This window comes from Nicotiana tomentosiformis, chromosome 8 (genome assembly GCF_000390325.3).
Source record: "Nicotiana tomentosiformis chromosome 8, ASM39032v3, whole genome shotgun sequence".
NCBI lineage: Eukaryota > Viridiplantae > Streptophyta > Magnoliopsida > Solanales > Solanaceae > Nicotiana > Nicotiana tomentosiformis.
In genome coordinates this window covers 112,183,031-112,207,663 of record NC_090819.1, presented here as the reverse complement: position 1 = coordinate 112,207,663, position 24,633 = coordinate 112,183,031, and the positions used below count along the sequence as shown (strand labels likewise).

Genomic DNA, 24,633 nt, shown 5'->3' with positions numbered 1-24,633 from the left:
TTCGTTCGGACCTTCAAAAAATGAACGCCCCATAACTACATTTGATTAGATGCTAAGGAATCAAAAACATTGCATGAATAGAAATTATAAAAACATGCTGGAAAAGTAAAGACACAATATTGTGAGAAAGGGAAAATTTCATATATATTTTGAAATATATTTATAAAGGTCCAATAAAAACGGCTCCAAAATAAACAATATACACACACACATACATAAGGGAAAACAAAAACTAAAAAGGTACTAAGGCATCTACGTCTAGTCTTCACCGGGGCCCGACTCATCGCCAGAACCGTCGGAACACTCGAAGCCTTCGGCACCTTCAGGCTCGTAGAGCTCCTTTGCCTCGGCCTCGAGCTTTTTTACTTCCTTAATCTCGACCGACAGGTTGAAGCCTCGGGCGTGGATCTCTTCGAGGGTCTCTCTTCGGGACAACCGCCTCACATATTCAGCCTTTGTCTTTAGGCGGGTCATGACTGCCTCCACATCGGCCTTGTATTGGGCTACCATTTCTTTGGCATTAGCGGAGATTGTGTCCAATTTGGACTTCAGTGCCTCATACTCTCTACCAAGGGAATCCCGCTCTGCGATGGTCGAGCTCAGCTGTGCTCGGAGATCATTATTCAGCTAAGACTATTTGTCAGCTTTGTCCTTCGCCACCCCGAGTTGGTTCTCAACCGATGCCAGCTCTTCCTTCACGGTTTCCTTCTTCGAAGCTAGTAGGTCCCATCTGCCGTTCCACCCTTCGGCCACGACCTTGACCTCGTTCATCTAGGATCGGAGCTGGTCGATCTTTTGTTGGACCTGCAAGGTTGTGTTGTTAGTCACCACGACTAGCTTCTCATTTTTAGCTTCAAATACCTTTACCTTTTCAACCCGATCGGCATGTTCCCGCTTCAGAGTCGAAGCTTCCTTCTGAGCCTTGTCCAACTTGGCCTGGAGGTCTTTGAAGGCCCCGTCCTGTTGCTCACTAAGAAGCATGTACATGTCCTTCTTCCGGACCTGCTCGTTGAGCTCGAACTCGAGCTGACTAATTTCCAAGCGGTACCGGAGGAAGCTCTATGGTGAAGCACTAAGGCTTGTAAAACGACGAAAACAGTAAGAGACATCAAAGCTTAAGCATAATTCACAGGGGGTGTAAAAGTGTTGATGCCTTACCCGGTTCAGTGCCTGCTGTGCCTCATTGAAAAGACTTAACACGCCCACCTCGTTCATCTTTGCCTGGTCCTACTCGGTCACCAGGCATCGGAGGTAGCTGGCTATGCCCACTGGAGCTGATAGGACCCGATCTTCCTCCGGGACCGTAAGAATGACTGTTCTCTTGCGGACGGGGTCCACGCTCGGTGCAGGAAACTGCTTCACCAATTTTAGGCTCGAACTCGGCCCGCCAGCTGCCGAGGACACGTCCTTCTTCGGGATCTCCAGGTCGCCCAGCCCGAAAAAGTCCTCCAATATAGACATGTCCATACTATCGAAAAAGGAGTTGAGGGGGTCATCCGAACCCTGCACTCCCTCACTTGATTTTTCTTTGCCCGCTTGGGCCTCCTCGAGCATGGACTCGGTATAGGAGGGTGTTTCTATGATTTCTATGACACCGGTAGCCTCCTTAGGAATGGGAGCGGCTTCCTGGGAGGTCACAACCTCTATCTCCCCCTCAAGTTCCCGAGCCTGAAGGGGATCGACCTCGTGGTCCCTTTTATCGGTCGTCGCCTGCTCCCCGGTGGAGGTCGATTTGTGGGCAACGAAGATGTCATCTTCTTCGGGCTCATCCATGAGCCGGTAGAGATAGCTAGGGTCCTGTGACCTGGACTTGGCATTCTTCTTGGGTTTCCGGGCCCTGGTGGCCGCCCTTTTCTTCCCCTTTCCCTCGAAGTCTGGGAAACCCGAGGACTTTCTCTTTTTCTTCTTCTCCTCCTTCGCGGCAGCCCCGGGCTGTCCCAAGATGGAGGGCTCAGCAGACAAAGATGGATCTTTGTCCTCATCGAGCGGCCTAAGCTCAGTGGTCTTAGGTAGACCTGGAAGGAAAAGGAAGAAGTTAACACTAAGTTAAAAGCGTGATGATAACAATTTTGGGTTAGAACCTCACCATGAGAATGGGCCTCCCATCTGCCCTTTGAGAGCTTGCGCCATGCGCGCTCGGAGTAAGGCATCATCTTACAAATCCCCTCGATCCACTCCTTGAATAGAGGGACTGCATCTGGAACTCGGGCAACGAATGCATGACCACAAACACAAGCGATGAGAAAAAAAAATAAAAGGGGAGGAATACCCAAGAAAGACAGTAGTTACGGGATGCGTTCCACTCCTTAGGGAACGGCAGAAACTCGGGGGGAATCAGGTCTTCGGTCTTCACCCGAACGAACCGCCCCTGCCAACCTCGGTCTCGGTCCCCGTCAATGCTCGAGAAAGGAGTCTTGCTTGCTCGGCGAGTGAGCTTGATCAGTCCCCCTCAGAATATTCGGGGACTGTATAAACGGAGTAGGTGGTCGAGGGTGAACCGGTGAGACTCGGTGTTGTTCATGAAGTAGCGCAAGAGGATCACGATCCTCCAGAAGGATGGGTGGATTTGCCCGAGACACACCTTGTATCTCTTGAAGAAAGCAAGAACTACGGGATCCACATGGGCGAGCATAAAAGGGTAAATGTAAACACTCAGATACCCCTTCACGTGAGTAGTTATATCGTTGTCGGGCCCAGGGACAACCATGTCTTTACCCTCCCACTTACCATCCGCTCGGACTACAGGTAAGGTTTATTCGATGACAGAGCATATGTATCTCGATGCTCCCTCACCCCGGTCTTATTGGCTAGAGTCCTTCTCGACTTTGAAGTCATCCCCGATGGAACAGCCTCTGGGTATAAAGCTTTTCATGGGGGGCTCTAGGGCCACTTCGGGAGCAACCACTTCGGCATCTGCAAACGGGTGGGAAGATGAGGGGCAGCCTACTGAGGAATTGATTCGGAAGTTTTAGCCATCGTGGTCTGGGAAGATATGAAGATTTGAAGGGAAAATATGAAGGTTTGAAGAAAAGAGTATGAAGGTTTGAAGGTGGGAAGAAGATCTGGGTTAGAAATATAAGAACAAATATGAAGATTTGAATATCAGAGATGAAGATATGAAGATTTGAAAAAGTTAAAAGCCGCTAGAAAATTCGAAGGTAAAAACTAGGATCGGAAAGTGAAAGACGTATAAAAGGTTATAGGGGAAATGTAATCAATATGCGACATTTCACATTCGAAGGCAACCAGCCGATGATCGACACGTGTCCGAAGTCAGAATACGCAACTGATGGGACGTTTCGGCTTATGCGTCATCTATGTTGTAACGTACGAAGGAAGGAACCAGGGTTCATCTATCGTTTCCCATCATTTCGGCAAACCTACTCTCTGGGAAACAAGGGGGCTTTCTGTATACGGGTAAAATCGAGGCTAACACACACCCCGATTTCCCGGTGGGTCAAACGAAGCAAGGGTATGAATACATGGGATCGAAATCTAAGCCGGGACTTCGGGAAGCGCATGAACGGTTGTAGGCGACAGATAGAGGGCTGTGATATCCGGAACCAACCGGATACCACAGTGCGGATCTCGCTCGATGGCGGTTACAGATAAGTAATTAATGAGATAGGAGGATTTTTACCTTTTTTAGACTTGTACTAGGGGTGAAACTCTCCTGCTATATAAAGGGGAAGTTTTTTCTTTGATGACACACATTGTAACACGCAAACCAAGGCAATTCAAATCCAATTTTCTGCTTTCTAGCTACCGCAAAGTTCTTACTTTATTGTTGTTCTTCATACACAATTGGCTATGAATTAAGAATCTGATCAAGGGCAAAGCTACTGTTCAACTTAAATCCGAGCTCAGCCGTAACATCACGATTGGTTTGGTTATTCATTTTATTTTTAACTCATTTATCTAACATTCTTGATTATTTGTGTTGAATCAATTCACATATCCTAAAAATCACGTACAAATTTAATTGTTATCCAATTTAAGGGGGTAAAATACCAAATCTTTAACTGCAATACATAAGCTACAAACTCCATTAACTATGATATCTCTAACACTCAAATGCACTCTTTTTTTCACCAAACTAATTAAACTGTTTTTAAAAGATTTCGCCCACAATTTTTCCACTAACTGCACACATAGCCAACAATTTTCCTGTTAGTTGAAAACTTCTTGGCGGTTCAAATTGAGACCACTAGCTGCTCCATCGTGGGTTTAAGGGCATTGTTTTCAGACTCAAAAATGAGATCGATTTTATGATCCATTTATAAATATCTTTTATTTTAGTTATATGATTATTGTCCCAGTAGTCTGGTAAAGATAACACATGTGATCAGTAAATAAAACGTGAAAATTAGTTTTATGGCTCATTACATGTATACTTTAATTATATAACAATTTTCATTTGAGATCGATAAAAACAAAATAAGGGATCAGTTAATAAAATATATGAGGTCTTTTTACAATTGTTTTCGTTTATTCAATTTGTAATTGGTCACAAAAGATATTTTGTATACCGGAGATCATTTCATTCTCAAGAAAAGGAAAGACATTGCAAAAACCAGGAACAAAGTCAAAGTGAAACTTTGGCATTCTTTTGAGGACAAGAGAGAGAAGAAGAAATGGGGAATTGAAAGTTGAAAATAATGCAATAGAGATTTCGAAGATTTTTTTAATTAGAAGTGTCAAATATGGATTTTTAAAGATGTAGTGAGGTCATAGTTATGGAGTGTTTCTCTAATTATAAATCATTATAAAGAATTTTAAAATTCTTTGTGGCATGACCATGACATTCTAATTTTCAAAATAAAGGTCAATTAATCAATTTGTGGCATGATTATGACATTGGTCGAAAAAGTTGATTAATTTACTAAGCATGATTGTCTAGAAGTACCATGTATCAAAAACATGCTATACTAACTTAACGAGGTAAATGTAAGTATTTTCTAGTTTTTTTCTTTAAGCTTATTGATATAGCGTAAAATTGACAATCATTTTTAAGTATTGTAAGATAATTTTATTCTCAATGATTAATAGATTGACCTATCAGGAGTGAAAATACGATTAATCCATACGTATTATATAAGAGATGAAAATTAATGTCATTTTAAACTGTATTATTGGCATAAATAAAAAGGTCAAAATAACAAGGTGCAGTGGATTGCTGACCAAGAAGATAAGAGGGTGTGCGTCTACGGTTAACGTCAAGCTAGTAATTTATTCAAAGTATGAGGCCATTATTGACCTCACACCCAATTTATTTTTTTTCATTAACAAAATTCCACATATTACAGAATCTAGAATAAGAGCAAAGAATCTTCTAATTTCCAGAAGACTCAACAAAAACAATTAGTGTCATAAGTTTTCAAAAACAATTTCAGTCCTCTCATTTTTGCCTCTTTCATCCCATCTTCTGTTCTAATTTTCTAACTTTTCATGAACTTCTGTCCAAAAAGGCAATACCCACGAGAAAATTCAATAAACAGTTGCCACCTATGCCTTTTTATTTTATATTAAAAAGGACTTCAAATATTTGTATTTATATGTTGACTATATGTGTAGTTGAAAGTTCAGAGGCTGCTATTTTCAGACTAACTTGAGCAGTGGTCTACTGGTTTTAGCTTCCTTGGTAATATCATTGTGCGCCCTCTATTCATAAACTGTTTTTTATATATAGAGAAGAGTTGTTTACATGCTAAGGGACAAGGGTGCTAATTCATTTGAGATAAATCGTTGACTTGAATTGAAATATTAAATGGGATCAGTGGATCAAAATTTTGTAGCTGTAACAGTACTGGGGTCCAAGAAGATTGGATTGGATATAAGTTCAATGGGAGAAGCGCCTAATTCTCAGCAGCAGAAGCAGAAAATTGTGACTGGTGATGGTGGTTATGTTCTAGAGGATGTTCCTCATTTGTCTGATTACATTCCTAATCTTCCTGTAATCCTCTCTCTTTCCCTCAAATCTTTTTCTATATATGTTGCATATATATAATGTTTTGAGTAATTAGAAACTAAGCTGTTCTGATTCTTGATCATGTATACTGGACTTGTTGCTTTTTCTTTTTTTCCAAAATGGATAAGTGGATAACAACTGAGAACAACTTTGTGAATCCTTATCTAGATTCAGTTAATTGATATACAATTAAGTTGGGCTATGTAATTTGTTGCTTGATCACGGTACCATCTTCCATTTGATTGGCCATATTCAGTATTGAAGAAAACCGGTGCTTAATTTGCAATATGATTGAACTAGATTTGTGTATGATCAGGTTGATGCTTTTTGTACATTTATTTATTTATATTTAAAGAAGCTGTTGGTAGAAAGGTTAAAAATATGTTGGCTCTTTTTTACATTTTTAATAATTTGACGTGGCAAATGATCTAATTTTTTGATTATTTTAAGCTAGAAAGTTCAATACCATTTCCTTTGTAGTCATTTCTTCTTTCTGTACAAATTTATCTTTTTGGTTTGTCTGGGATAAGAGTTGAAGTTGTTATTTTGACATATTACTATGCAATAGGAAGAGGATGATTATTAGCCTTGCTGTTTTATTTCTGGGATGACGAGTAATTGAGGAAGAAACTAGTGGATACCTTCTGCTAGTTTTCTTCCTGTGAAAAAGTAATATACTATGAATTATGCTCTATATGGTGTTTGTAGTGCAAAAAGCAATAAAGTTTTTCTCTTTTTTCTTTTTTGTTAACGAAGGTTAAAGAGTTTCTATTTTGATCAAGTACTAAATAACTGTCCTATTATTGCAGACATATCCTAATCCAGTGCAAGATAATCCATCATATTCAGTCGTTAAGTAAGTCGTCGGATATTCACCTTCTGTTCTTATTGCTTATTTATAAAGTGCAAGAGGAATAAGCTGATCAACCAAATTTAACATTTTTTCAGGCAGTATTTTGTCGATGAGGATGATACGGTTGCTCAAAAGGTCAGTCATGTTGAAATGAAACTTATTTGGTGTTTACCTTCTATTCATTTGGAGAAGCACTTGATAGTGCTAGTGCAAATATGTTGCCTTGGTCAAGACTCCAAGATTTTGAATATTACGAATAGTATGCCTTGAAAGCAATATGCCTAGGTTCTTGTGCAATAGTAACTGTTGTGTGGAGGCAAAACTCATGTGAGTTTGTCTTAATTGAAATGCCTATCATTGGGCAGAATTTGGTGCCTCATCCGTAAGTCCATGACATAGTAAGAACATAAACAGAGATATCGTCTAAGATCTGCCAAAACAAACTTAAAATTTATGAATTTTGAGGTAGGAGGATGTAAGTTCCTTGTAAATCCTGGTTGGACAAGGTTTCGTCCTGCTTACATGTTTCCCAATAAACCTACAGATTGTTGTGCACAAGAACAGCCCGAGGGGAATACATTTTCGTCGAGCTGGTCCTCGTCAAAAAGTAAGACTGTATCTGCTGTAACTACAACATATGAAATTTCCTGATCCTCTTGTTTTATCAAACAAATATGAACTTTCCTGATGATTTTTCAGGTTTATTTTGATCCAGAAGATGTTCATGCGTGTATAGTGACATGTGGAGGCTTATGTCCTGGTCTCAACACAGTTATCAGAGAAATAGTATGCGGCCTATATTATATGTATGGCGTAAAGAGGGTCATGGGGATAGATGTGAGTATGCATTTTATTTCATGACACACAGTTGTATAGTAAAGTCCATATATCCTTTTGACAAATAAAGCAACTTTACTTATGACAATGATCACATACTTGGTTTCCCTTTTATCGAACTCTTCTCATTGAAATGCTTGGTACGTAGTTGTAGAACCAGTAGCAGACTCATCTTCAGGAGGATTGCTGCAATTAGATTGAGAGTGTTCTCACATAGCAGCAATTTTAGAGAAGTGTAAAGCATAATTTATGGATCTCTAGGAAAACACGGAATAAGGTTGAAGTTGAACATAGATGTTCATTCCAACTTTTTTATATCTTGCTCCTTTACTACTGTTAACAGTACATTCTATCTTTGGTTTCGAAAAATTTGCTTTATGCATGTCTGCATCACAACTAATGAAATTTGTGAATGTTGTAGGGAGGATATCGAGGTTTCTATTCCAAAAACATAATTCCCTTGACACCAAAGGTTGTGAATGATATTCATAAACGTGGTGGAACCATACTTGGGACATCTCGAGGAGGTCATGTTACCAAGAAAATAGTAGATAGCATTCAGGACCGGGATATCAATCAGGTAAAAATATAAAAGTAATTATTTGAGAAGTAACTCAGGATATTTCATTCGAGAACCAACTCAGGTCTCAGGACATTTTCTTTACATCTAACCTGTGCATCTTGTTGAAATATTTGTGTTGCCTTTTGATTTCAAGGTTTATATAATTGGAGGAGATGGAACACAGAGAGGAGCAGCGGTGATATTTGAGGTAGACCTTCTTAGCCATTACCCATAACCATTCCACAAAACACGCTTCAGAAGAGCATCTTTTAGATCAATTCATTCTATTAATATTTAGTTTGTTGATGGAGAAAACAATGAAAGTGTGTTTACTCAGGTTTATTCTGCCTTTCTCCTACAGGAAATCAGACGGCGTGGTCTCAATGTTTCAGTTGCTGGAATCCCTAAGACAATTGATAATGATATACCGGTAACTACTTCGTCATGTAGATTACCTGGCATGGGGTACTTGTGATTCAACAAGTACCCAATTTTTCAGTGGGTAACAAAATTATTTTTGGTGATCTTTTCTGATTCTCTCCCAGGTTATTGACAAGTCTTTCGGTTTTGATTCTGCCGTTGAGGAAGCCCAACGTGCTATTAGTGCTGCTCATGTTGAAGCTACTAGTTTTGAGAACGGAATTGGCCTTGTGAAGTTAATGGGACGGGATAGTGGTAAGATTCACATGCTATACTTTTTAAATTTCTGATTGATCCACATGCTATACCTTCTCTGAGGGAAATTTGAAGTACTTCAAAACTTCTTTAAGATCTTAACAAGTTGTTCATTTCTGGATAACCAACATCAGTAGAGGTTTGTATTCAAATGTAAAATCAGATCGTTGATACATTGATTCTTTTTGATCCCTCAACAAGGGAGTTTCATGCTGAGATTGATACATGTACATGATAAAGCTGATCCATTATGATTTTATAGCACATAGATGTATGAGTTGTCTGGTCGACGTTTTTTTGAACACGTGTTCGATGTGCAGGGTTCATTGCCATGTATGCTACTCTTGCCAGTCGAGATGTCGATTGTTGCTTGATTCCAGAGTCCCCTTTCTATCTTGAGGGACGCGGTGGACTGTTTGAGTACATAGAGCACAGACTCAAAGAAAATGGACACATGGTTATAGTCATAGCTGAAGGTGCCGGCCAAGAGCTAGTTTCTGAGAGTTTGAGATGCACCGGCAAGCAGGATCCTTCAGGGAATAAGCTTTTACAAGATGTTGGCCTATGGATCTCGGAAAGGATAAAGGTACGTTGGGATTTACTTAATGAAATCCATGTTCTTCCTCATTAAGTGCATATGGTACTTGCCTTTTTATGTATTGTATGCTATTCCAAATTTCATTGAATAGTCGAACACTACATTGTATGCAGTTGTATGGATAGTGCTTTCTTTCTGTAATTCCAAAACTTGAAGCATATAATCGTGCTATAATGAGCTACATGTGTTGCTGTTCCTCTTATGCATTTTACTCTGAATGAGAATGCACACCGACTCATTTCTAAGGTACTAAACACTATGGATTTTTTTGCAGGAACATTTCTCTAAACAAAAGAAGATGCTCATTAATCTTAAATATATAGGTCGGTATTGATTGTTTGAATGCCAAATTTCTATCTATAGCAGATGAGATTTGCAGGAACCTAACAACCTATTTCTCTGTCTCTAATGTGCAGATCCCACATACATGATTCGGGCTATTCCAAGTAATGCATCTGACAATGTGTATTGCACTCTTCTTGCTCAAAGTGCTGTGCACGGAGCAATGGCTGGCTATACTGGCTTTACAGTCGGTCCTGTCAATGGCAGACATGCTTACATACCCTTTAATGTGAGTTCATTTCCTTCCACGAAAATACCAGACCTAACTGCTATTCATATTACTTCCAGGTGTCTCCACATTTTACTTACAAGTTTCTCCTTATCACACAACTGGGCCTTAGCTAATTTTATGTAACAGCCTAGCCCATATTGTCCGCTTTGGGCGCATGCCTGCACGGCTTTAAAATGCATCACTAGGATTTAAGGTTTATTTACTTATATAACCAATCCGTAAACTATACTGCACATACACACAAATATACATATATGAATTTATTGAATTTCCTTCATGAGAGAAGCTTTCGGTGTAACAGTAAAGGTGGTTCATTCTTGTATTTTTTTTGTCTCCGTATTAGAATTCCTGGCTCCGCCATTATCTTTCTCACTATAGTGACCTGAGTGTATATAATGCCCAAGATTGGCAGCAGTACTATACTAATAGGTTTCTGCATGAGATGCAGTGATCTGCTATTTTTGATTATGATCTGCTTTTACATGGTACCTGCAGAGAATCACTGAGACACAAAACAAGGTTGTGATAACGGACAGGATGTGGGCGAGACTTCTATCGTCAACCAATCAACCTAGCTTCTTGAGAACAAGAGATATAATTAAAGCGCACAAGGAGGAAGAACCACCTACTCAGTTGTCAGACGATTCAACTACAGACGATAATTTGATGGAGAAACAAGTCCTCTGCTAAGTAACTTTGAACTTCGTATGGATCCATTGTGTACATTGAGAAAAAAAAAAGGAGTTGAGATCTCACGAGAGAAATCCTACAGTTCTGTAATCTCAATGTGTCATGATTACCAGCTTGGTGAGTTTTACACGATATATATTTTTGTAAATGTAAACAATATACAATAATTAAGAAAAGGGCATACGTGATTTTGATGCGGAAACTGATACACAATTCTGTAGCACAAGTTTCAATCGGACTGTGAATGTAGATTGCTAATGCTATAACTATTATGGAGTATAAAATAACATTAAAATCATGTTTTAACAATGGTTCAAGTAAATTTATTTGTCCAAACCTACTCATATTGTCTAGGCCAAGTCTTTACTGCCTCAATCTTTTGTGTATCAACCCGGATATCTTCACTCGAAATGATATGCCCAAGGAAAGCTACAGAGTTCAACCAGAATTCACATTTAGTGAATTTTGCATACAACTTTCCTTTTTGTAGAACTCTGAGAACAGTACACAAATGATCTGCATGCTTAGCCTCTGAACGAGAATACACCAATATATCGTCGATAAATACAATTACGAACAAATCTAAAAAGGGCCTGAACACACGGTTCATCAAATCCATGAATACTGCTGGGGCATTGGTCAAACCGAACGACATAACATGAAACTCAAAGTGCCCGTGTCTGGTCCTGAATGTTGTCTTCGGAATATCTTCCTCCTTAACCTTTACCTGATGGTACCCGGACCTCAAGTCTATCTTTGAAAAACACTTGGCACCTTGCAACTGATCAAATAAATCATCAATCCTCGGGAGCGAGTACTTATTCTTGATCGTCACCTTATTCAACTGTCTGTAATCAATACACATCCGTATGGAACCATCTTTCTTCCTCACAAATAACACAGGTGCTCCCCACGGTGATGTACTAGGCCTGATAAAGCCTTTTTCAAGCAAGTCCTTTAGTTGTTCCTTCAACTCTTTCAGCTCTGCGGGGGCCATTCTATAGGGAGGAATAGATATTGGATGAGTATCTGGTAGTAGGTCAATAGCAAACTCAATTTCTCGTTCTGGCGGAAGACCCGGAAGCTCATTAGGAAAAACATCGGGAAACTCATTAACCACAGGGATGGACTGAATGGTTGGTGACTCTACTTCCATATCCTGAACCCGAACTAAGTGATAAATACAGCCATTTCTGATCATCTTCCTTGCTTTGAGACAGGAAATAAATCTACCTCTCGGCGACGCTGTATTACCTTTCCACTCCAAAACGGGCTCCCTTGGAAATTGAAATCGGACTATCTTTGATCTACAATCAATGTTGGCATGACAAGAAGCCAACCAATCCATACCCATTATAATATCAAATTCTACCATATCTAACTCGATTAGGTCCGCTACGGTAGATCGACTATGAACTACTATTATACCACCCTCATATACTCGCTTAGCTACCACTGAGTCCCCAACAGGTGTAGATACCTCAAAAGTTTTAACCAATTCAGGTTTTATTCCAAACTTACTAGCAACGAACGGAGTAACATACGATAAGGTGGAACCTGGGTCAATCAGTGCATATATATAATATGAGAAGACTGATAATATACTTGTAACAACATCAGGCGATGACTCCTGATCCTGTCGTCCTGCCAACGCATAAATGCGGTTCTGAGGACCGCTCGAGCTAGATGCTCTGCCTCTGCCTCTACCACGACTCATTGGTGCTTGTGAACCTTGCCCGGGGGGTGTACTGATAATGACGAACCAGCTACAGATCTCGCTGGCTGAGCTATGCTTGCATCACCTCTCATCGGACAATCCCTCATAACGTGGCCCGGATAACCACAAGTATAACAAACACCTAACCCCATACGGCACTTCCCGGCATGCTGCTTACCACACTGAGCACATCGTGGCAAGGGCGGCCTCATCTGACTTGACTCACCCCTATAATGAGAACGTGAGGCCCTAAAATTCAGACTAGACCCTGAATATGTTGAACGATCAAATCTCTTATCGCCCAGCTGATGGGGCATGCTAGCCGATGGCTGGGCTGGATACCTTGGGTATTGTGGTCTTTGACCACCTCGAAAATCACCAGAAGGACCCGAAGACCTCGCTCTCTTATTCTGGGCCCTATCATGCTCACGATCGGCCCTCTGCTTCTGCTTATGCTCCTCTACACCCTGAGCGTATGCCTGAATACGAGAAATATCCATGTCTGGCTGAAGTGAGACCGACGTACAATCGTTAAGCAAGTGCGGCTCTAGTCCTAACCAGTGAACCCGATCCTCTATCTTAGATACAATAGTGGGAGCATACCTAGCCAACGAATCAAACTGAAGACTGTATTCTCGAACACTCATGTTACCCTGCCGAAGGGTCAAGAACCTATCAACTTTGGCCCGTCTAAGCTCTGGTGGCAGATAATGATGAAGAAAAGCTTATGTAAACTCCTACCATACTGCTGGAGGGGCATCCTCACCTCTGGACAATTCCCAAGACTCGTACCAATTAACTGCAACATCTTGGAGTCTATAGGAAGCTAGCTCAACTGAATCAGTCGTAGTGGCCTTCATTACCCTCAACGTCCTCTGCATTCTATCAGTAAATACCTGAGGGTCCTCGTTTGGATCTGCCCCCGTGAATACCGGAGGGTCTAAATTAATGAAACCACGAACCCTCGCATTGACGGACCTATCTGCATGACCAATACCTACTTCCTGAAGGCGAGCCTATGCGGCTACTAATCGAGTTAATAGTTGAATAGCATCTCTCATCTCCTGACCCGGTGCATCCGGCTGAGGGGCTGAACATACAGGGGCGGGTGCTGGAGCTGGTGCCCCTCGGAGCTCTCCTGGAGAGGGTGGGGTATGTGAAGTCTGAGATGGAATCTCACTATGAGCCCCCCCCTCCCCCATAGATAACATAACCATCGGACCCTTCTGGGAGCGTTAGAACCGGTGCAGAAGTCAATCTGTCCTTTAATGCCTGGAAACTCCGTTCTTAAGCATCAGTCCATTGAAACTTTGCTCCCTTCTGAGTCAACTTTGTCAAAGGTGCTGAAAGGGAAGAAAATCCCTCTACAAATCTCCTGTAATAACCTGCCAAATCGAGAAAGCTACGAACCTCCGTCGGTGTCGTGGGTCTAGGCCAAGTCTTTACTGCCTCAATCTTTTTTGTATCAACCAGGATATATTCACTCAAAATGATATGCCCAAGGAAAGCTACAGAGTTCAACCAGAATTCACATTTAGTGAAATTTGCATACAACTTTCCTTTTTGTAGAACTCTGAGAACAGTACGCAAATGATCTGCATGCTCAGCCTTTGAACGAGAATACACCAATATATCATCGATAAATACAATTACGAACAGATCTAAAAAGGGCCTGAACACACGGTTCATCAAATCCATGAATACTGCTGGGGCATTGGTCAAATCGAACGACATAACAAGAAACTCAAAGTGCCCGTATCTGGTCCTGAATGCTGTCTTCGGAAAATCTTCCTTCTTAACCTTTACCTGATGGTACCCGGACCTCAAGTCTATCTTTGAAAAATATTTGGCACTTTCCAACTGATCAAATAAATCATCAATCCTCGGGCGTGGGTACTTATTCTTGATCGTCACCTTATTCAACTATCTGTAATCAATACACATCCATAAGGAACCATCTTATTATACTCACAAATAACACAGGTGCTCACCACGGTGATGTACTAGGCCTGATAAAGCCTTTTTCAAGCAAGTCCTTTAGTTGTTCCTTCAACTCTTTCAGCTCTGCGGGGGCCATTCTATAGGGAGGAATAGATATTAGATGAGTATCTGGTAGTAGGTCAATAGCAAACTCAATTTCTCGTTCTGGCAGAAGACCCGGAAACTCATCAGGAAAAACATCAGGAAACTCATTAACCACAGGGATGGACTGAATGGTTGGTGACTCTACTTCCATATCCTGAACCTGAACTAAGTGATAAATACAGCCATTTCTGATCATCTTCCTTGCTTTGAGACAGGAAATAAATCTAACTTTCGGCGACGCTGTATTACCTTTCCACTCCAAAACGGGCTCCCTTGGAAATTGAAATCGGACTATCTTTGATCTACAATCAATGTTGGCATGACAAGAAGCCAACCAATCCAGACCCATTATAATATCAAATTCTACCATATCTAACTCGATTAGGTCCGCTACGGTAGATCGACTATGAACTACTATTATACAACCCTTATATACTCGCTTAACTACCACTGAGTCCCCAACAAGTGTAGATACCTCAAAAGTTTTAACCAATTTAGGTTTTATTCCAAACTTGCTAGCAACAAACAGAGTAACATATGATAAGGTGGAACCTGGGTCAATCAGTGCATATATATCATATGAGAAGACTGATAATATACCTGTAACAACATCAAGCGATGACTCCTGATCATGTCGTCCTGCCAACGCATAAATGCGGTTCTGAGGACCTCTCGAGCTAGATGCTCCGCCTCTGCCTCTACCACGACTCATTGGTGCTTGTGAACCTTACCCGGGGGGGCGTACTGATAATGATGAACCAGGTACAGATCCCGATGGCTGAGCTATGCTTGCATCACCTTTCGTCGGACAATCCCTCATAATGTGGCCCGGATAACCATAAGTATAACAAACACTCAACCCCATACAGCACTTCCCGGCATGCTGCTTACCACAGTGAGCACATTGTGGCAAGGGCGGCCTCATGTGACTTGACTCACCCCTATAATGAGAACCTGAGGCCTTGAAATTCTGACCAGACCCTGAATATATGGAAAGATCAAATCTCTTACCGCCCAACTGAGGGGGCGCGCTAGCCGATGGCTGGGCTGGATACCTCGGGTATTGTGTCTTTGACCACCTCGAAAATTACCAGAAGGACCTGAAGACCTCGCTCTCTTATTCTTGGCCCTATCATGCTCACGATCGGCCCTCTGCTTCTGCTTATGCTCCTCTACACCCTAAGCGTATGCCTGAATACGAGAAATATCCATGTCTGGATGAAGTGAGATCGACGTACAATCGTTAAGCAAGTGCGGCTCTAGTCCTAACCGGTGAACCCGATCCTCCATCTTAGATGCAATAGTGGGAGCATACCTAGCCAACGAATCAAACTGAAGACTGTATTCCTGAACACTCATGTTACCCTGCCGAAGGGTCAAGAACCTATCAACTCTGGCCCGTCTAAGCTCTAGTGGCAGATAATGACGAAGAAAAGCTTCTGTAAACTCCTGCCATACTGCTGGAGGGGCATCCTCACCTCTGGACTATTCCCAAGACTCGTACCAATTAACTGCAACATCTTGGAGTCTATAGGAAGCTAGCTCAACTGAATCAGTCGCAGTGGCCTTTATTACCCTCAACGTCCTTTGCATTATATCAATAAATACCTGAGGGTCCTCGTTTGGATCTGCCCCCGTGAATGCCAGAGAGTCTAAATTAATGAAACCAAGAACCCTCGTACTGATGGACCTATCTGCATGACCAATACCTACTTCTTAAAGGCGAACCTATGCGGCTACTAAGTTAATAGCTGAATAGCATCTCTCATCTCCTGACCCGATGCATCCGGCTGAGGGGCTGAACATACAGGGGCGGGTGCTGAAGCTGGTGCCCCTCGAAGCTCTCTTGGAGAGGGTGGGGTATGTGAAGTCTGAGATGGAATCTCACTATGTGACTCCCCCCGAGCCCTGGTCACTCGTGGCGCTTGACTAGTACTCTCACCAGCCACAGACTTTCCCTTCTTGGAGGCTGTAATCTTTGGAGGCATCGCTGAAAATATAACATATCGTTAGGAACATGAATTCTTATATCGCACGATCTAAGATGAAAAGAGAGGATAACATCCTATATATCCTGTAGCCTCTTGTCTATAAGTGTGGTGCACAACACGCCCATAAACAAGACTCTACTAGACACGGTCTGTAGACAACCCTAGGACAGAACTGCTCTGATACCACTTTTGTCACGACCCAAACTTATGGGCCGTGACGAGTGCCCGAGTCCTACCTGTCGAACACCCTTAAGCATGCGACTAAGATATAAATATGAATAATATCCGCTGAATTACGAGAATAACATGTGTGAGGAAAACCTGTCCAAAAGACATATATACATATACGTACGGAATACAGTGGGCGAGTCGGCAAGGCTGCTATAGGCAACTATATACCCAAAACTGAAAGCCGACAAGGCCACATACTATCCAACTATACATAATTGTCTACAGACCTCTAATAGAAATACAACTATACAAAGATGGGACTGAACCACGTCATACCCATATATATATATATACAATCATATCGTACCAAAATCAAAAGCAGCTCCGGATCAAGTGGAGCACGCCAACTCTCGTTGATCAAGGATCCTAAGAAGGGAGACCGTCGGCTTGCCTACCTGCACCTGCGGGCATGAAACGCAGGCTCCGAGAAATAGGCCGTCAGTACGAATAATGTACTGAGTATGTCAGGCATGAAAATCAATACATAAAAGACATAGATGAAACATGGAATAACGAATTCCGCATGTAAAATTCACGTAACTTTGTAGATCCTGAAACATTTATAACGTCATGCACGTGCGTATGAATGTCGTGTCATGCATAGGTATAGGTGTACATAACATCATCAGGCCTCTAAGGGCATCCCATCATATCATCTCGGCCACTGTGGGAAAAATCATCAACGTATACCAGCTGATCAGGTGGTGGTGCGTATATAACGCCGTAACCTTTTTTCATATCCCATATACATATAATATACGCGTATATAATGCCATCTAGTCATGGGTCAATTTACATGTATAAATGCATGAAATGCATAAAAAATACATTAATAAGATTTCTCGGAATGTCATAAAAATAATATGCCTGCCGGATAAACTTTATCAAATGCATATTTTTCTGAGAACCATAAACAGAAGATATAATAATAATTCACATGGGGAATCAAGAATATAGGCACCCCTAATATTTCTATGAATAAAGTCATTTATGGAAATTGTGCATTTGCACGTTTCATTTGTATCGTATTGATCATGCCAAAAATAAAGAAAGGATAGCCTTAACATACCTGGAGTAGAGAAAAGTTCGTATGATATTCTTGGAAAAGGTTGCACCGTACCCTTTTAGAACCGCAAAATTTTTACGTTGTTAAGCTTTTAATAATTATCGTTGGATTTGGTTGAAGAAATCTCGCTGCTACTGTTTTGTAGGAATACTCACGAAATTGGTAACAATTTAAACAAGGTCACCTTACTAATCTCTAATGCTACTGTTTTGTAGGAATACTCACGAGATTGGTAACAACTTGAACAAAGTCACCTTACTAATCTCTAATGCTACTGTTTTGATTGTCTATATGGCCCGTATGGTAAGTCTTAGAGTTGAGGTGTCTTGTATTTAATGAATTAAGTTGCCACCTAATAAGAAATGATTAAGAGTCATTTGCTTAAGGAGTGGCCTGCTGCCACGTGGGGGTGGGGTGAAAAATTTAAATCTTTATCCACTTATTAGGTAATTAGGTAATGTCTCATTACCCGGTAATTAACCAATTACCCGCATAATTAAAAATTATCTTAAATTATTTAAAATTCTACTCATTTTTAATATACTTTATACATCATACTATCACGGTCATATGGTACCTTGTATGGTACTAGTCCATAAGTATCAGGTATTATAGCTCGGACCGTATTTCATCCCAAATCGGCAACCTTCAACGAAACTCATTTTCTTTAATTCGTGTACCCTTTATCTTTTATGGCGCTTACTTACCACTTGTTATAAATAGCATAAATACATTAACCTAAAGATAATCTCGTCCCTGAGTCTACGTCAATTAACTGAAGACGAAACTTTTAACGTACGAAAACGCGAGATGTAACATCCTTTCCCCCTTAGAAACATTCGTCCTCGAATGTTTAATTTTCCGGGATCTATATAACTTTGGAAGTCGCCTTTGTAACAACACTACTAATGACTCTTCCTGTAGAAACTCAATAATTTAATGCCACATACGACCACAATCATCAATAACGACAATGGCCTCACACGACCAATGACAATAACTAACATAAGAATCCATACATGTACCTTAAGGTTATGACGTCTCAGTCAGACCCTTCTTTGGAGGAGGGAATAAGTAGGGATATCTAGACTTCATGTCTTCCTCGGCCTCCTAAGTCATTTCTTCTACATTGTTGTTTCTCCAAAGTACTTTCACCGAAGCTACATCTTTAGTTCTCAATCTTCAAACCTGTCTGTCTAATATAGCAAGGGGAGTTTCCTTATATGATAGCTGCTTTGTGACTTGAACGTCGTCAACTGACATAACTCTGGAAGGATCTACGATGCATTTACGGAGCATAGACATATGAAAGACTGGATGTACAGACTCCAAGTCCGAAGGCAAGTCTAACTTATATGCTACATGGCCTACCTTGCGTATGATCCTATATGGTCCAATGTACCGAGGGCTAAGTTTTCTCCTTTTTCTGAACCTCATAACGCCTTTCATCGGTGATACCTTTAGGAATACCCAATCGTCAACCTTAAATTCCAAGTCTCGTCGTCGATTATCCGCATAAGACTTCTGACGGCTTTGAGTTGCTAATAGCCTTTCCTGTATAAGCTTAATTTTCTCGATTGCCTGCTGTACCAATTTTGATCCTACTAACGTAGTTTCCCCAACATCGAACCACCCTATAGGGGACCTACACTTCCGTCCGTAAAGAACTTCATATGGAGCCATCTGAATACCGGAATGGTAGCTATTATTATATGCGAACTCAATAAGCGGCAGATGATCATCCCAGCTACACTTGAAGTCAATCACACAAGCTCGTAACATATCCTTAAGTGTCTGAATAGTACGCTCAGCTTGTCCGTCTGTCTGGGGATGAAATGTTGTACTAAGACTTACCTGAGTCCCTAATCCTTTTTGGAAGGACCTCCAGAAGTTAGCTGTAAATTGAGCTCCTCGATCCAAGATAATAGAGACAGGGACACCATGCAGTCGTACTATCTCCTTAATATAAAGCCTTGCATAATCCTCTGCGGAATATGTATCCTAACGGGCAGAAAATGGGCTGATTTTGTAAGCCTATCAACAATCACCCATATAGAATCGAACTTACGCTGGGTACAAGGTAAGCCTACAATGAAATCCATACTAATTACTTCCCATTTTCAAGTCGGAATCTCCATAGCCTGCAATAATCCACCAGGTTTTTGATGCTCAATCTTAACCTGCTGGCAGTTAGGACACTGAGCAACAAACTCAGCTATATCTTTTTTCATTCCGTCCCACCAATATACTTTCCTGATATCATAATACATCTTTGTCGCTCCCGGATGGATATAATAACGAGAATAGTGAGTTTCTCCCATAACCTGCCAGCGTAGCCCTGCAACATTAGGGACACATAATCGTCCTCAATATCTGAGGACCCCATCTTCTGTAACCTCAAACGGTGCCTTCTCCTTCTGAGGGGTGATGTCCCTATAATGAACTAACACAGGATCCTCGTACTGGCATTCCTTCACTTCAGTTACTAACGAGGATGTTGCCGTATCCTGAATAGTAATTCCAATATCACCTGAGTCCAGCAATCGAACTCCAAGACTAGCTAGCTGATGGATCTCATGGGCTATTCCCCTCTTCTTTGGTTGTAAATATGCCAGGCTAACCATAGATCTACGGCGGAGGGCATCGGCTACCACATTCGCCTTCCCCGGATGGTATAAAATATCAATGTCATAATCTTTAAGTAGCTCCAACCACCTCCTTTGACGTAAATTCAATTCCTTTTGCTTGAAGATGTATTGGAGGCTTTTATGATCTGTATAGATATCAATATGAATGCCATACAAGTACTGTCTCCACATCTTTAGTGCATGAATCACAGCAGCTAACACTAAATCGTGGGTCGGGTAATTCTTCTCGTGCTTTCTCAGTAGTCTAGAAGCATAAGTTACAACCTTACCATGCTGCATCAGTACACAACCCAACCCAATGCCCGAGGCGTCACAATAGATAACATAACCATCGGACCCTTCTGGGAGCGTTAGAACCGGTGCAGAAGTCAATCTGTCCTTTAATGCCTGGAAACTCCGTTCTCAAGCATCAGTCCATTGAAACTTTGCTCCCTTCTGAGTCAACTTTGTCAAAGGTGCTGAAAGGGAAGAAAATCCCTCTACAAATCTCCTGTAATAACCTGCCAAACCGAGAAAGCTACGAACCTCCGTCGGTGTCGTGGGTCTAGGCCAAGTCTTTACTGCCTCAATCTTTTTTGTATCAACCAGGATATATTCACTCAAAATGATATGCCCAAGGAAAGCTACAGAGTTCAACCAGAATTCACATTTAATGAAATTTGCATACAACTTTCCTTTTTGTAGAACTCTGAGAACAGTACGCAAATGATGTGCATGCTCAGCCTTTGAACGAGAATACACCAATATATCATCGATAAATACAATTACGAACAGATCTAAAAAGGGCCTGAACACACGGTTCATCAAATCCATGAATACTGCTGTGGCATTGGTCAAACGGAACGACATAACAAGAAACTCAAAGTGCCCGTATCTGGTCCTGAATGCTGTCTTCGGAAAATCTTCCTTCTTAACCTTTACCTGATGGTACCCGGACCTCAAGTCTATCTTTGAAAAATATTTGGCACTTTCCAACTGATCAAATAAATCATCAATCCTCGGGCGTGGGTACTTATTCTTGATCGTCACATTATTCAACTATCTGTAATCAATACACATCCATAAAGAACCATCTTTTTATACTCACAAATAACACAGGTGCTTACCATAGTGATGTACTAGGCCTGATAAAGCCTTTTTCAAGCAAGTCCTTTAGTTGTTCCTTCAACTCTTTCAGCTCTACGGGGGCCATTCTATAGGGAGGAATAGATATTAGATGAGTATCTGGTAGTAGGTCAATAGCAAACTCAATTTCTCGTTCTGGCAGAAGACCCGGAAACTCATCAGGAAAAACATCGGGAAACTCATTAACCACAGGGATGGACTGAATGGTTGGTGACTCTACTTCCATATCCTGAACCCGAACTAAGTGATAAATACAGCCATTTCTGATCATCTTCCTTGCTTTAAGACAGGAAATAAATCTACCTTTCGGCGACGCTGTATTACCTTTCCACTCCAAAACGGGCTCCCTTGGAAATTGAAATCGGACTATCTTTGATCTACAATCAATGTTGGCATGACAAGAAGCCAACCAATCCAGACCCATTATAATATCAAATTCTACCATATCTAACTCGATTAGGTCCGCTACGGTAGATCGACTATGAACTACTATTATACAACCCTTATATACTTGCTTAACTACCACTGAGTCCCCAACAAGTGTAGATACCTCAAAAGTTTTAACCAATTTAGGTTTTACTCCAAACTTGCTAGCAACAAACAGAGTAACATACGATAAGGTGGAACCTGGGTCAATCAGTGCATATATATCATATGAGAAGACTGATAATATACCTGTAACAACATCAAGCGATGACTCCTGATCATGTCGTCCTGCCAACGCATAAATGCGATTCTGAGGACCTCTCGAGCTAGATGCTCCGCCTCTGCCTCTACCACGACTCATTGGTGCTTGTGAACCTTGCCCAGGGGGGGCGTACGTATAATGACGAACCAGGTACAGATCCCGATGGCTGAGCTATGCTTGCATCACCTTTCGTCGGACAATCCCTCAGAACGTGGCCCGGATAACCACAAGTATAACAAACACTCAACCCCATACCGCACTTCCCGGCATGCTGCTTACCACAGTGAGCACATTGTGGCAAGGGCGGCCTCATGTGACTTGACTCACCCCTATAATGAGAACCTGAGGCCTTGAAATTCTGACCAGACCCTGAATATATGGAAAGATCAAATCTCTTACCGCCCAACTGAGGGGGCGCGCTAGCCGATGGCTGGGCTGGATACCTCGGGTATTGTGGTCTTTGACCACCTCAAAAATTACCAGAAGGACCCGAAGACCTCGCTCTCTTATTCTGGGCCCTATCATGCTCACGATCGGCCCTCTGCTTCTGCTTATGCTCCTCTACACCCTAAGCGTATGCCTGAATACGAGAAATATCCATGTCTGGATGAAGTGAGACCGACTTACAATCGTTAAGCAAGTGCGGCTCTAGTCCTAACCGGTGAACCCGATCCTCCATCTTAGATGCAATAGTGGGAGCATACCTAGCCAACGAATCAAACTGAAGACTGTATTCTTGAACACTCATGTTACCCTGCCGAAGGGTCAAGAACCTATCAACTCTGGCCCGTCTAAGCTCTAGTGGCAGATAATGACGAAGAAAAGCTTCTGTAAACTCCTGCCATACTGCTGGAGGGGCATCCTCACCTCTGGACAAGTCCCAAGACTCGTACCATACTGCAACATCTTGGAGTCTATAGGAAGCTAGCTCAACTGAATCAGTCGCAGTGGCCTTCATTACCCTCAACGTCCTTTGCATTATATCAATAAATACCTGAGGGTCCTCGTTTGGATCTGCCCCCGTGAATGCCAGAGAGTCTAAATTAATGAAACCAAGAACCCTCGTACTGATGGACCTATCTGCATGACCAATACCTACTTCATAAAGGCGAGCCTATGCGGCTACTAAGTTAATAGCTGAATAGCATCTCTCATCTCCTGACCCGGTGCATCCGGCTGAGGGGCTGAACATACAGGGGCGGGCGCTGGAGCTGGTGCCCCTCGAAGCTCTCTTGGAGAGGGTGGGGTATGCGAAGTCTGAGATGGAATCTCACTATGAGACTCCCCCCGAGCCCTGGTCACTCGTGGCGCTTGACTAGTACTCTCACCAGCCACGGACTTTCCCTTCTGGGAGGCTGTAATCTTTGGAGGCATCGCTGAAAATATAACATATCGTTAGGAACATGAATTCTTATATCGCACGATCTAAGATGAAAAGAGAGGATAACATCCTATATATCCTGTAGCCTCTTGTCTATAAGTGTGGTGCACAACACACCCATAAACAAGACTCTACTAGATACGGTCTGTAGACAACCCTAGGACAGAACTGCTCTGATACCACTTTTGTCACGACCCAAACTTATGGGCCGTGACGAGTGCCCGAGTCCTACCTATCGAACACCCTTAAGCATGCGACTAAGATATAAATATGAATAATATCCGCTGAATTACGAGAATAACATATGTGAGGAAAACCTGTCAATATATACATATACGTAAGGAATACAGTGGGCGAGCCGGCAAGGCTGCTATAGGCAACTATATACCCAAAACTGAAAGCCGACAAGGCCACATACTATCCAACTATACATAATTGTCTACAGACCTCTAATAGAAATACAACTGTACAAAGATGGGACTGAGCCATGTCATGCCCATATATATATACACAATCATATCGTACCAAAATCAAAAGCAGCTCCGGATCAAGTGGAGCACGCCAACTCTCGTTGATCAACGATCCTAAGAAGGGAGACCGTCGGCTTGCCTACCTGCACCTGCGGGTATGAAACGCAGGCCCCGGAAAATAGGGCGTCAGTACGAATAATGTACTGAGTATGTCAGACATGAAAATCAATACATAAAAGACATAGATGAAACATGGAATAACGAATTCCGCATGTAAAATCCACGTAACTTTGTAGATCCTGCAACATTTATAACGTCATGAACGTGCGTATGAATGTCGTGTCATGCATAGGTATAGGTGTACATAACATCATCAGGCCTCTGAGGGCATCCCATCATATCATCTCGGCCACTGTGGGCAAAATCATCAACGTATACCAGCTGATCAGGTGGTGGTGCGTATATAACGCCGTA

At 41.8% G+C, this 24,633-nt stretch overlaps 2 protein-coding genes across 2 annotated transcripts; one reads left to right on the top strand and one right to left on the bottom strand.

Annotated features, from left to right (window-relative positions):
• The first annotated feature begins 5,355 nt into the window (after positions 1-5,355).
• On the top strand, positions 5,356-10,959 carry LOC104106684 (ATP-dependent 6-phosphofructokinase 6-like). The gene is made up of 13 exons (XM_009615278.4): positions 5,356-5,953; positions 6,778-6,824; positions 6,917-6,956; positions 7,366-7,428; positions 7,521-7,658; positions 8,080-8,238; positions 8,375-8,428; positions 8,582-8,650; positions 8,766-8,895; positions 9,216-9,481; positions 9,768-9,816; positions 9,910-10,064; positions 10,563-10,959. The coding sequence occupies exons 1-13, from the start codon at positions 5,768-5,770 to the stop codon at positions 10,755-10,757; spliced, it is 1,551 nt and encodes a 516-aa protein (XP_009613573.1). The 5' UTR covers positions 5,356-5,767; the 3' UTR covers positions 10,758-10,959.
• A 10,638-nt stretch (positions 10,960-21,597) lies between these two features.
• Positions 21,598-22,407, bottom strand: LOC138898000 (uncharacterized). Its single transcript, XM_070184031.1, has one exon. It carries the CDS (start codon positions 22,405-22,407, stop codon positions 21,598-21,600), a length of 810 nt encoding a protein of 269 aa, XP_070040132.1.
• Between the last annotated feature and the right edge of the window lie 2,226 nt (positions 22,408-24,633).